The sequence below is a fragment of the Botryllus schlosseri genome, chromosome 1, assembly GCF_051294905.1.
Source record: "Botryllus schlosseri isolate E-star chromosome 1, Bs_hap1, whole genome shotgun sequence".
In the NCBI taxonomy this organism is placed as follows: Eukaryota; Metazoa; Chordata; class Ascidiacea; order Stolidobranchia; family Styelidae; genus Botryllus; species Botryllus schlosseri.
Window position 1 is genome coordinate 3,633,559 of NC_137236.1, and position 12,817 is coordinate 3,646,375.

Genomic DNA, 12,817 nt, shown 5'->3' on the forward strand with positions numbered 1-12,817 from the left:
CAGTCTAAGGACACTGCTGGGGTGCTATTTTCTGCATCACAGACTTCGGACACTGCTATAGCGCAATCTGAAGGTAAACAAACATGCAAACATCATGAAATTGCAACATACATCTAAATCCAGTGAGTATAGTGACCTGGTCTGTGATTTAAGATAATTTCGAGCTAAAAAGGGGGCACTTCTTCGTTATTCTCCACACATCAGGAAGTGGTCTCCATGAAACCAATGCTTCCTATGAACATGTGAGAATTTATAAACGTTAAAATAAATTGATTTTCGCGTTGGGGTGGGGGATATTAGGGTCGGGTGGGTTAGGATTGGGGTGGCGGGATTGTGGTTGCATGTGTGGGGTTAGGATTGGGGTGTCGGGGTTGCATGTGTGGGGTTAGGATTGGGGTGTCGGCACGCGTGGGGTTAGGGGTGTCGTAAGATGAAGTGGTGGGGTTGCAGTTGCATGTGTCGGGTTGCGTATGCGTAAGATGAGGTGGTGGGGTTGCAGTTGCATGTGTCGGGTTGCGTATGCGTAAGATGAGGTAGTGGGGTTGCAGTTGCATGTGTCGGGTTGCGTATGCGTAAGATGAGGTGGTAGGGTTTCAGTTGCATGTGTGGGGTTAGGATTGGGGGGTCAGCACGCGTGGGTTAGGATTAGGGTGTCGTAAGATGAGGTTGCATGTGTGGGGTTGCGTATGCGTAAATGGGGTTACAGTTGCATGTGTGGGGGTTGCGTATGCGGGGTTAGGATAGGGGTGGCTGGGTTGCGGTTGCATGTGTGGGGTTAGAAGGGTGTCGTAAGATGAGGTTGCATGTGTGGGGTTGCGTATGCGTAAAATGGGGTTACAGTTGCATGTGTGGGGGTTGCGTATGCGGGGTTAGGATAGGGGTGGCAGGGTTGCGCGTGTGGGGTTGCGTATGCGTAAAATGAGGTGGTGGGGTTACAGTTGCATGTGTGGGGTTTGCATGTGTTGGGTTGCGTATGCGGGGTTAGGATAGGGGTGGCAGGGTTGCGGTTGCATGTGTGGGGTTAGAAGGGTGTCGTAAGATGAGGTTGCATGTGTGGGGTTAGGATTAGGGTGTCGTAAGATGAGGTGGTGGGGTTGCAGTTGCATGTGTGGGGTGAGGTGGTGGGGGTGTGGTTGCAGTTGCGTGTGCGGGGTTGCGTATGCGTAAAATGAGGTGGTGGGGTTACAGTTGCATGTGTGGGGTTTGCATGTGTTGGGTTGCGTATGCGGGGTTAGGATAGGGGTGGCAGGGTTGCGGTTGCATGTGTGGGGTTAGAAGGGTGTCGTAGATGGGGTTAGGATTAGGGTGGGGGCGTGGTTGCAGTTGCGTGTGCGGGGTTAGGATAGGGGTTGCGGTTGCATGTGTGGGGTTAGGGATTGGGGTGTCAGCACGTGTGGGTTAGGATTAGGGTGTCGTAAGATGAGGTGGTGGGGTGTGCGGGGTTGCGTATGCGTAAAATGAGGTGGTGGGGTTACAGTTGCATGTGTGGGGTTTGCATGTGTTGGGTTGCGTATGCGGGGTTAGGATAGGGGTGGCAGGGTTGCGGTTGCATGTGTGGGGTTAGAAGGGTGTCGTAAGATGAGGTTGCATGTGTGGGGTTAGGATTAGGGTGGGGGTGTGGTTGCAGTTGCGTGGTTAGGATAGGGGTTGCGGTTGCATGTGTGGGGTTAGGGATTGGGGTGTCAGCACGTGTGGGTTAGGATTAGGGTGTCGTAAGATGAGGTGGTGGGGTGTCATAGGAATGGGTTGGGGTTTAGGCTGAGGCTAATTTAACCCTAATTTCACGATACCAAGACTACAAAATGCTCATGGGGAACATTGCTTCTTCATGTTCATGTGGTTGTGGACCCGGTGGAAATTCCGTATCATACGTAACGCTTACTTACCGTTGGTTAGGTCGTAGACCCTTAGATAAGCTCTGAAATCTGCGGCCGCCGTGGATGCAGTGAAAAGATATCTGGCCATACTTGAGCGCATCATTGAAATTTCGCCGAGTGGTTCGCTTTCTTACTGCATCGAGCGTACGTGAATTTCTCTTGTAGAGCTGGACGTAATTTTCTTTCTGGTATTTCTCCAAAGCACTTTTTAAGTCTTCATAAGAGGCGAACCTACTCTCGGAATCCATGCCGCAGTTACGGCCCACAGTTCCGGAAATCCCGGCACCCATTCTGCAGTTGCGGCATGCTTACGCCGGACGAATAGCCTGAGGAACTTTATTCGTCCGGGTCCGGACGAGTAGACACTTCCTTACTGAAAAGGCTTCTGACCCCAGCGGCAGTTCAATCTCCTACACTGCAAAACCATTACGTCTGTATATTTTTCGAAGGAAAATGCTGTACCCAGGTTGTTGCTGCCGGTACGGTACTCTCTTGTTATTGCATTATGACGTTTCTCACTTAACAGAAGGTTTAACCTTAGGTCACGGGAAAGTGACACGGCCACCGTTCATCGCGTATGAATCATAAGCTGTATTAGTTTGTAATTTGAGCGGACATGAATTTCTATGTCCTAATTCAATCCAAATCCGACAAAATTTCACAAATCCTGTTTTTTCAAATCCTAATCCTAAGCCATGCTCCTGGCGTCCTTCTGGCGTTCCTTCTTCGCCAACGCCTCTACACCCTTGGAATATTTCAATAATGTTGTGTGCTGTTTTCTAGGTTATTTATAACCGAATATGTGCTCGTTAACGTTTGTTTTGTATCGTTACTACCGTATCTTGCCTGTCTACTAGTTGTTTTGTATGTTATTATTACGTCATAGACACAAAATAGTTATTACATTTCGAATCTGATCCACCCTATCACTGACGTTCGCTACTGAGGGTCAGTCGAAAAGCTTTTAGCGAATAAATTACCAATATGATGGTATTGTTTCGCGAATGCGTAATTTAATGCGGCTACTCGTCACATACATCGGATACGACTGCCAATTAAACCACGTAATAGTTCGTCTGTCATAGATCAGAAAAGAATAAAATAAAGTGAAATTGATCGTCTTTGGGCGATTGAGCATCCGAGACTGTAAAAACCTTTTCAGCGTGCAAATAAGCAGGCTATGCGATGCCTGCCATGTTATCTCATTGTGTTTTCGGCAGAGGTTGTCAGTAACGAAGTACTTCTACTATTTGAAGTACTTGAAGTAGATTCTGCCTACTCACACTACTTTTTAAGTAGTTATGATTTTAGACTACTTCTACTTCTACTTGACAGTTTTCAGTTTTGTTTGCAAAAATATGCGTGGAATACCTATTTACTACTTACTTGTGAACCACCAATCCTACTTCTACTTGACTAGAAATGCCGGCGTTACTTCTAATTCTACTTGCGTAGCGACGGTGACTACTTTCACCAACTCTGGTTTTCTGCTGAGTGAAGCATTAAACGAAAATCGTTCGGGATACGCGTGTCATCAGTTGAGCTCATTTTTTGATAAAATGCATTAGTTAAAAGGTTGATTGAATACTAAGGTGTGGAGGTTTTGTAAGAGAAGGCATATGTAAAATCCATATGCTTCGCATAAAAACCCAATGATCATTGTGAATTTGAAATTGTACTTTGTAATGATGCGGAAAGTGCCACCAGATAAAGATTGAAGGTTGTAACTAAGTCGCATGGTTTCGAGTCACAAGTCAACCTCTTTCTTATAGTTTTGCCTCGAGTCGAGTCGTCATTTTCAATTCACCACCAAGTCAAGTCCGAGTCCAAGTCATTGTGTTGGCTTCTAATTTTCTACTGAAAGACTAGTTGCACCCACTTTTTATAACTCTGGTGCAGATATGCGGTAATCGTGATTAGTAATCGTAATCGATTACGACGATTACAGCATTTGAAAATAATCGTAATCGCAATCGATTACATTCGAAAAAAATCCGAAGTAATTGTAATCGACTACTTCACATATCTAATCGATCTCTTTGTGAAAGAACGATTACTTTTCATTTGTTCAATGCCCATGACATAAACTGAACATTCGTGAACATTGAAGAGTGCGATTTGAAACAGGTTTTGGATAGCAGAATGTCGGAGGGTCAAACGCCCCTGCTCATTATTGCGTTACTAGTATTGGCTCTTCATTGCGTAACGAATTATCCGCACATATTCGTTATACATGTGATTGTAAGAAAACCCGTTATGATTATGTCAGATTATCACTACGCTGCAGACGCCACTACCTTGCAGCAGGATAATAATCACCACTCTGCCTAGTTTCGAATAGTAACGTATGTAGGCCCACTAAGTATTGATGTTTTGTTATACTTAGGTGAGCGCAGTTTAACAGTTGATTGGCTAGCGGTAGGCCTATCTACGTTGACACCGGGTAAAGATTTGATATTTTTTACTCGTCAAATCGTCATGACAATTTCTACATCGAAGCATTAAAAACCAACGGCTGCTGATAAAAAATCATAACTGAGCCGTTATTATCCATTACTCGTATACCGACAGCTCGGAATATCTGTATTAAGTGGATTGTAGGCAGAAATCTATGTTTACCTCATCATATTCTTATCCAGCCCTTGAAATGGGCAACAATTTCTATTTCGCAATTTTATACTCAACATCTGGATCTGCTACTGTAGCCACCCGCTTATAAGCGGTTATAAGCGGTACGAATTCTTGCTGCAATCCACGCTTAGCCTACACGCCATGTAGGCTAAGCGTGGATTGCAGCAAGAATTCGTACCGAAACAGCATTTCGCCACCCCCTATTCAAAAATGGTGATCTTTGGCCCCCATATAGGGCGATCAGTAAAACTTCTGGCGGGCGAAGTTCCCCAGACCCTCATTTAACTGCCGGGCTTTTTTCACAAGAACTGGAAAACACGATTTGATGCGATATGGATTCGCTGTGTATTTGCTCTCAAGTCGCGCCAATACGAATATTCAGGCACGTAATTTAAAACCATAACCACGTTGTATGTTTTTGATTCATGATATTCTTTTTGCCATGTAGTAAAAAGATATTGGAGTTGCCTTAACGTAGCAGACGATAAAAAACCTAAACGAAAAACTTTCGTGAGTCGCACCCAGAAATTGTCATTTCTACACGGGGTTCATCATTTTCCTCAGTGGGTACCTCGGGTGGCATTTCTATTGTGGTGCTGAGATTGAAAAGACTATTCGTCACGACCATCAAGCGCGGCTTTGGGCAATGGAAAAATACAAAATGTTTCGGCCAAGGTAGCATGTCTTGTTGAGTCGCGGCGCGGTATTGGACGCCACCGAAATGCCTATTTCTGTAAATCATGCAATGGTATGTCATATACAGTAAATGACACTATGACATCTTATTTAAAAAGAAAGACCTTCTCTCATGAGCCCTTTTCATCGCATTGTTGTCTTCCAAAGATAACTTCTAAGAAGCAAAATAAATGTAATCGCGAGTAATCGTGATAACTTTTCCATAGTAATCGTGATCGTAATCGACTACTTGCGGGTTTTGCTGTAATCGTAATCGTAATTGCATGATATGAAAGTAATCGTAATCGCAATCGATTACATTCATGAAGTAATCACCCCATGTCTGCTCTGGTGATATCGAATGGTTTTCAGTTATCATATATACTAATTTTCCTCACTTTTAGCAGTTTTTGGCAGACATGTACATTGTACAAACTGAATATTGAGTTAGTTGATGGTAATTTAACCAACGTTTTTAGAGTAGTTGTAGTTCTGAAGTAGCTGATTTCGTAAATTGAGTAGTAGGATAGTAGTTCTGGTTGCGGATTTTAAAAATTGCTCTAGCTCTAGTTCGAGTTGCAGATTTCGAATTCTAGTTTCAGACAAACACGTGCGGTCGTTTTAGGTGAATTACGTTGTCGGTGTTATGTTGGATGATGTTTCTGCACTCTGCAGTGTGCAGCCATTGCTTGCTCAGAGCCATCACTGCTAACAGTTGCGTAGCCAGCGATTGGCTTTTTTGGTGTCGGAATCACTCCCGTTTCAAACTCGAAACACCGTTATTTTGAAATGTCCATGAAATGTTTGGTATTCCCAATAAAATAACAGTTGATGTGAATATCAGGAGAATTAAATCAAGATCTGTACGGTTCTTAACCTTTGAAGACTTGAGAGCCCTACGTCACAGATAGGCAACTATTTTTCTGTGTATGACATGCAGGAAATACGTTGACGAGCTAAGACAAAAGATTGCACTACATTCTGCGTGCATTAATCTCTAATAATTACCTGGAAAGAGCTCGAATGTGAATCCAGATTATTTCGTAAATCAACATGAAGTAGGGTGTTTGGGACACATTTTATTTTTCTTCAAAGTTTTCCCTACAATTCCCGCGTATATAGTCCATCTTTGACCCGCGAAACGTAAAACGCCCAGGTCCGCGCAATGCTTATCGACAGGCGTTCAGGGGACCCTTAATTTTCAGTGAGTTACAAAACAAAACTCTACCACATGTGTCCGTACCATACGTGTGGGAATCTGTAGGACTACCAGTAAAGATAGTTAGTAGGGATGGTGTGAACCTCTGAAAGGTTCAGGTTCGCGTGAACGTGAACCTTTTTGAAAGGTTCTGTGTGAACGCGAACGTGAACCTCATGACGTCACGTGACGTCATATTGCTAATTCCGACCCTACATTTCAGTGAAGTGAGCCTATATTAATGTACATTGTACACTATATACCTATAGCGACGACTCGGGCCACATAATGCCACAATGCTAAAGTATATATTGACGTTTTAAACGTCACCGGTTTTATCAACTGGGGCAATCAATTGATATAATCACCCCAGAAAGTCAATATCTTCCATCGCTTTGCCAACAATTTCGACAAGAACTTGCAAGGTAATAGATGCTTATATACGCCTTAACGGTCAAGGCCAGGCAGGAAAATGTATTCGTCGTCCGAGTATTGCTACGTTGATATTGAGCAGAGGTTAACAAGTTATACAGCAGTAGCCAACATCCCAATCGCACGGATTTGGCTTTTATGATACAATAAGCATATGAAATTAAGATTGACCCCGTACGCCAGCTACATTTTTTACCTCAGACAACGACATCAATTTCGTTAATTGGTTGAATAAGCATCATTCGCTGACTATCTACATGTAGTGTAATTCGCTTTTGATATTGTGAGCAGGGCATGGTATGGTATGGAATGGAATGAGAATCTTCCATACTCCATACCCGCCCAATCGTTCCATACCATACTTGACAATTTTCCATACCATAGCAACATTCTTCCATACCATATTTGATACTTTTTCCATACTTTCGCAACTTGGCCAACCTCTCAAGGGATATTCTATTTTTGACGTGTGGAAATGTTCCAGTGTATTATATTCTAATTATTTTGGATGAGATTATCCATTTATACAGCCCCGATGCTCCAATGATATCCCCAGTTTCTTTATAGCATATGTCGACAACGCTGTAAAAATGTATATAGGCCTATACACACGGGATTATTTGGAAATCACAACAGAGTCTCATGACATGTAAATCTAGTGTGGTAACGTGCTAGCAGTAACCTCATCTACAGAATTGCATAACACAAAGGTATTGTCAAATTATAAGATAGGTTCCCAACCTTTATACACTTTAGAATTGAATTTATTTTGTAAAGACTTGCTATTGGCGAAAGTTCAGACCCCCAAAATGGAACAGCACGCAATGAAATTAATGAGCAGTGAACTGGTAACCGTACACGCAATGTTGCGCCTCCGTAAAATGGATATGTGAGGTAAGCTGACAGAAAAATAGGAAGGGTTTGAATTTTTTTCAAATGTGCCAAGGTAGCATCACTTTACATATGTAAATGCCGAATATATTGCATGGGTCTGTTAACTTCTTGGTGTTGACGAACTTTTATGCGTATGGTAGATATAAGCCACCATAACCTACACTGTCGCACGCTACTATTACTCGAGTAGTAAGAAATATGTCATTTCCTCAGTAACGAGTCCGGCTATGCTATCAATTAGCGATTCCACGATCTCCATACACGATCTCTACATATAAACTTTTATTTTAACGAATCAGGTGATTTCAATCACACCATTTCGTATACGAATGAATAACAAACTATATGAGGGAGATCGCGTGCCGCTGTCCACTCGATTCTCGCTCATTGGAGGCAGTGATAATACGAATTGCTGAATTGCAAATGAGCGAAGAATTATTATAGATATATACGATCGGCATTTCATACAAACGTTTAATAAACGAAGTTAATAATGTAAACTGTAAAGAATATGTTTTCCAAAGTGAGTCTTTTCCCAACCAGAGGGCCTTAAATTCCCCACAATTGGGGTATATTCTCCACCGGTTGGAGAATATTTCTTTAAATATAATTTTTCATCACTACAATCATTATGCGACAGCTAATTAAATGTATATTTTCTCCGCCAATCTGTGGGTCGATCACACTCGTTAGCTTTATTAGCCATATCAAGGTGTCCTCTGACCATTATATCAGAAATAACCAGATTTCATGAAGTTACAATGCGTGTTGTAGGCCGGCATATGGTAACGTCGCTCCAAGACGAGCTACATATTTTTGAATCACAATGATGGTTATGTCAAATAGATATTGCGTGATGATCATCCGCGCCAAGCGCAGAAAATTATTTCCAAGTTCAACAAATTGATGAAAATATTCATGTAACTTCTACATTCTCAGAGTCTACGATTTTAAAACTATACATTGGTCATTTACGTAGTGGGAGTTACGATAAGTGAAATGCACTTGTAACGTGCTCGCCGTCGAATATCATTCATTTTTATGATATTTAAATCGGAATAATTATCATTAATATTATTTTCATTCATATGTGCATCGCGAAACTTAGCTGTCTTCAAATAAATGTCGACCGGGAAGGGTGAGTCGTGAATCACAATTTGAGATATGAACAATGAACATAGACAATGAGCGATTTTCTGCGGTATGCAATCAATTTGACAAATCGAAAGTAGGATTATTGTCATGGTACTGGCAAAAATGTAAAAGTATGGAAAAAGTATGGAAGTATGGAAAACACCTTCCATACCATACTTGAGAAATCTCCATACCATACCATACTTGCACTCTTCCATATTCCATACCAAAATTTCGTTCCATTCCATACCCTACTTCCATACCATACCATACCATACCATGCCCTGATTGTGAGATTGCGGGTCAAGCTCACAGCAGAGAGTCACTAAATATTCACAAACGAAAAGCTGGATATTTCGAGCAAACGTTTGTAACAAACCAAGTAAAATTTTTGAGATGGTCAAGGTGCATGCCATTTTAGTGTTGATTTTTATGCTGCCAACGCCATGTATTGGATGGCCCGTAGTTGAAATACAATAAATTTCAACCAAAGATGATGTGATATGAAAAAGGTTCACAGTGCAGAACCTACCGAGGTTCGTTTGTGAACGTGAACCTCTAAATATCAGAGGTTCACACACAGAACGCGAACGTGAACCTCACGTTCACACCATCCCTAATAGTTAGGCTCACTTGTACGAACTACCCATTTATTTAGTTGATAGTCAACTAACTAATAGTTTTTTTAGTAGTTTTAGTTCTAGTTGACGATTTTAAAAGTTGAGTAGTTTTAGTTCTCGTTGTAGCTGCGGATTGTAAAAACTGACTAGTTGCAGTTCTAGTTGTTTTGGTAAATCTAGTTATTTTCACATCGTTGCGAGTTTTAAAAAATGAGTAGTTCTATTTCTAGTTGGGCTTTTTTACAACCCAAGAGTTCGTGCAAGTTTGGTTTCTGGTTGCATTTTCAAGTACCAGTACCAATAGACGAAATTACAATGGAATGTCGGTCTTGGTCGTCTGAGTCTCGACTCATATGACTTGGTTCTAGTCATGCGCAATAACTCGAGTCCAAGTCGACTCAGTACACAGATTGACTCGAGTGTAGTCGAGTCATTTCCATATTTTAGGAAAATGAATCGGGTCAGGTCTAGTCATCAGAAATTCGTGACTCGAGTCATTATAACATTGCCCCACATATACACGACCTATGTCAACGATGTGGTGCAGCTGCATCATGGGACATTTGGCGACAATGACCATTGATTTTATGAAACAGGATGTACTACATAGTACCGGATAAAACACTTACGTTGGTCTTGTGGAATAGCGTCAATTCCTGAATTTATAATGTAGTTGATGGTGGTCTTGTTTCCGTGAATTTGATCTCCTGCCACAACGTTGACCGAGCTGTTTATGATCCGTTGATTGATGTTTTCGCCTTCTGCCAAACTTGCAGATCCTGAGACACGCGAGAATATTACGTCTGATATTCCGGTTCATATACTCATTTGAAAGCATTTTTAAATCAAGTATCGATCATGGAAACTTCCCATAATTTCTCCTTAATATTAGGTTATGCAGCGCTCGAATATTAATATTATATTTCAATAATTTAATTATATGCTTTGTGGTACGGAAATTGAATATAGCTTTCAATGTATTCATAGTAGTAGAATATTTATTGAACTTGAAGAATTCTAGGGTGCCTCTTTTCGAGAGTTAACGGCACACCAAAAAGATTTTAACAGATTCAAAAGTAAACCAAAAAGGCTAAGTATGACAGACCATGAGATTCGCATTGTAACTATGATAACTATATTAAACTTCGAAGTGCAGTAAGGTATGGTTGCTAAAAAATTCGACCCTGGGGAATTTTGTATTAAAATGTGTAACCAACCATTAATATGAGATAATTACATAATTATACTACTATGAAGTGATTCGCAGTTCAGGGTATGCGTAGCTCGCGAGAAATACCGCGGATATTTACGAGGCCGAATTAACATGGTAAATTCGGCCCTCGGAGAATTTTATATTAAATGTATTCCCAACTATTAACATGAATTACACAATTATCTTATTACCAAGTGATTTGGAGGTCGCGGTATGCGTAGATCACGCAGTCACGGGCGATAACGCGAATATTTACGGGCCCGAATACATTTTAATAGAAAATTCATTTTTATGCAAAATTCACCGAGGGCCAAATTTACCGAGGGCCGAATTTCCGAGGGCCACTAGTAACCCACGCCCCGAGGTCATATAGCTACAGCATAATTTATAAATATACAGTTGCAAACACGAAACAAAATAAACTAAGGAGAATTTAGTGAGTTGTAGACAGAATATTTTTGTCAGCATAAATAGGTTTGTCAATTGAATAAGGGTATAGTTCAACACTGTGAATGAAACAAAGATCTGCCTAGCGTAATGACAGTGAATACATTGTCATCAATTATAGTGTTGTGTGCAGGCTAGATTTTCACTTGAATGTTTAGCAATCGACGAAGCATATGCTTGGAATAATCCTCATAAGAATATGTTTGGGCAGCTAATTTGCATTGGCGTGCGAGCTCTACGTGGTCTATTTGCGAATGTTTTATAGCGAATCGATTCTGGATTATGCTGCTTTATACGCTCGAACAATCCGTGCTAACTTTAATATGATTTCATAGGATATAGATATGAACTCAAATATTGTAGCAATTACTTACTGCTTCCTTCAGGTAATAATGGTGGAGTCACATCATCGACACCAGAAATTCGCTCTTCTCCCCCTTCCGCCATGATCACGATCACGTAATGATAAATAAATGCTATAACACACAATACTAAGAATGCAAAGACAGGGAATATCAGTAGTGAGGGTATCTGGGATATAGACCCGCCAATCCCAGAAGGCCACGTCTCCTTAATTGCCACGCCTACATTGCCACATCATGCGCCCACTGCCGCACCTATAGCACACCCATTGCCACATCATCAGCATCCATTGCCACATAGCCCGCCAATCAGAGAACGCCACGTCATCCTAATTGCCACGCCTATATGACGCCCATTGTCACGCCTACAGGATACCCATTGCCACGTCACCTGCCACTGCCACATCGTGTGTATTTATGAGCAAATTTCATTGTTTTGTGAATTTCAATACCGGTTTTCCATGTATATTTAACAATATGTATTGAATAACTTGAAATGTATCATCACTAATTAATTAATATAAAATGTGATTTTAAGCGCTGCGACTTGAAAATATTAATATAATAACTTACTTTTTTGGATATAAATAACATTCAGATTACACATAAATTTCGAAAGCTATGATGTTAATAGAATACTATATTTGCCAGATATTCAAAGATAACACTCATCAACGTTGAACTAGGCGTGGGGTTCTATGATGATGTATTAAAATTCTACACATCATCACTAATTAATTAATTCATATAAAATGCGATTTTGAGCGCAGACAGATCGTGGTTTCGATTGCCGAGGTCTCCGCATTTCATGACCTAATATGAACGCACACTACAACTGAATTCATTCCAATACCTGCAAATTTACTTTGCATGTCGAGTATAAGGATAATTTAATCAGCGCTAAAACGCCAACGGACTAGCCGTAGGCGCACAATTCTCGGCGTTACAATTAAACAAACTTTTCGCGGCAGGTACGCGATTCCTAATGGTTTCTACAGTTTCCACATTTCACGACTTATTTTCTTTGGACGCATACAAGCGATTCCCAAGGCCGGGGCTATGGAAACAAATCAAGCATGAGTACGTAAATCTTGAGCCACTCTGAAGCAAGGGCCACTCTAGCCGGGAAATTAGAGTCGCTGCTTCGCATCATTTTTACAGGCAGTCTCAGACACTTTGCTGCATCTGAGCTTCATACTAATACATGCATCATTTTTGCATGACGAGAATACGGTCAATAAACGCCGGAGGCGAGTCATTTAAACCTTGTTGCTAGATACTACCGCTTTCGGCTACAACAAAGTTGACCTGCAACAAAAAATAGAAGCCCTAAT

The 12,817-nt window shown here is 41.2% G+C and overlaps 1 protein-coding gene and 2 long non-coding RNA genes across 5 annotated transcripts in view; 2 read left to right on the forward strand and 1 right to left on the reverse strand.

Moving 5' to 3' along the window:
* Positions 1-11,632, reverse strand: part of LOC145438686 (uncharacterized) — a 403,715-nt gene extending 392,083 nt beyond the window's left edge. The window contains exons 1-2 of the mRNA XM_080317718.1: positions 11,496-11,632; positions 10,091-10,240 (exon numbers count right to left, since the gene is read on the reverse strand). Coding sequence (XP_080173844.1) covers positions 10,091-10,240; positions 11,496-11,568 — 223 coding nt within the window. The 5' untranslated portion in view covers positions 11,569-11,632. The remainder of the gene's footprint in view (positions 1-10,090; positions 10,241-11,495) is intronic.
* The window catches only part of LOC145450090 (uncharacterized), a 77,309-nt gene that overhangs the window by 50,804 nt on the left and 13,688 nt on the right, over positions 1-12,817 (forward strand). The gene's annotated exons all lie outside the window — the stretch shown is intronic.
* Positions 236-2,154, forward strand: LOC145450015 (uncharacterized). Of its 2 annotated transcripts, none has more exons than XR_013918417.1 (3): positions 236-484; positions 583-690; positions 1,029-2,154. It is a non-coding gene; the product is annotated as an uncharacterized LOC145450015 (long non-coding RNA). The 2 variants fall into 2 exon arrangements; XR_013918404.1 differs by lacking the exon at positions 236-484 and having other exon boundaries at positions 600-690; positions 1,029-1,118; positions 1,236-2,154.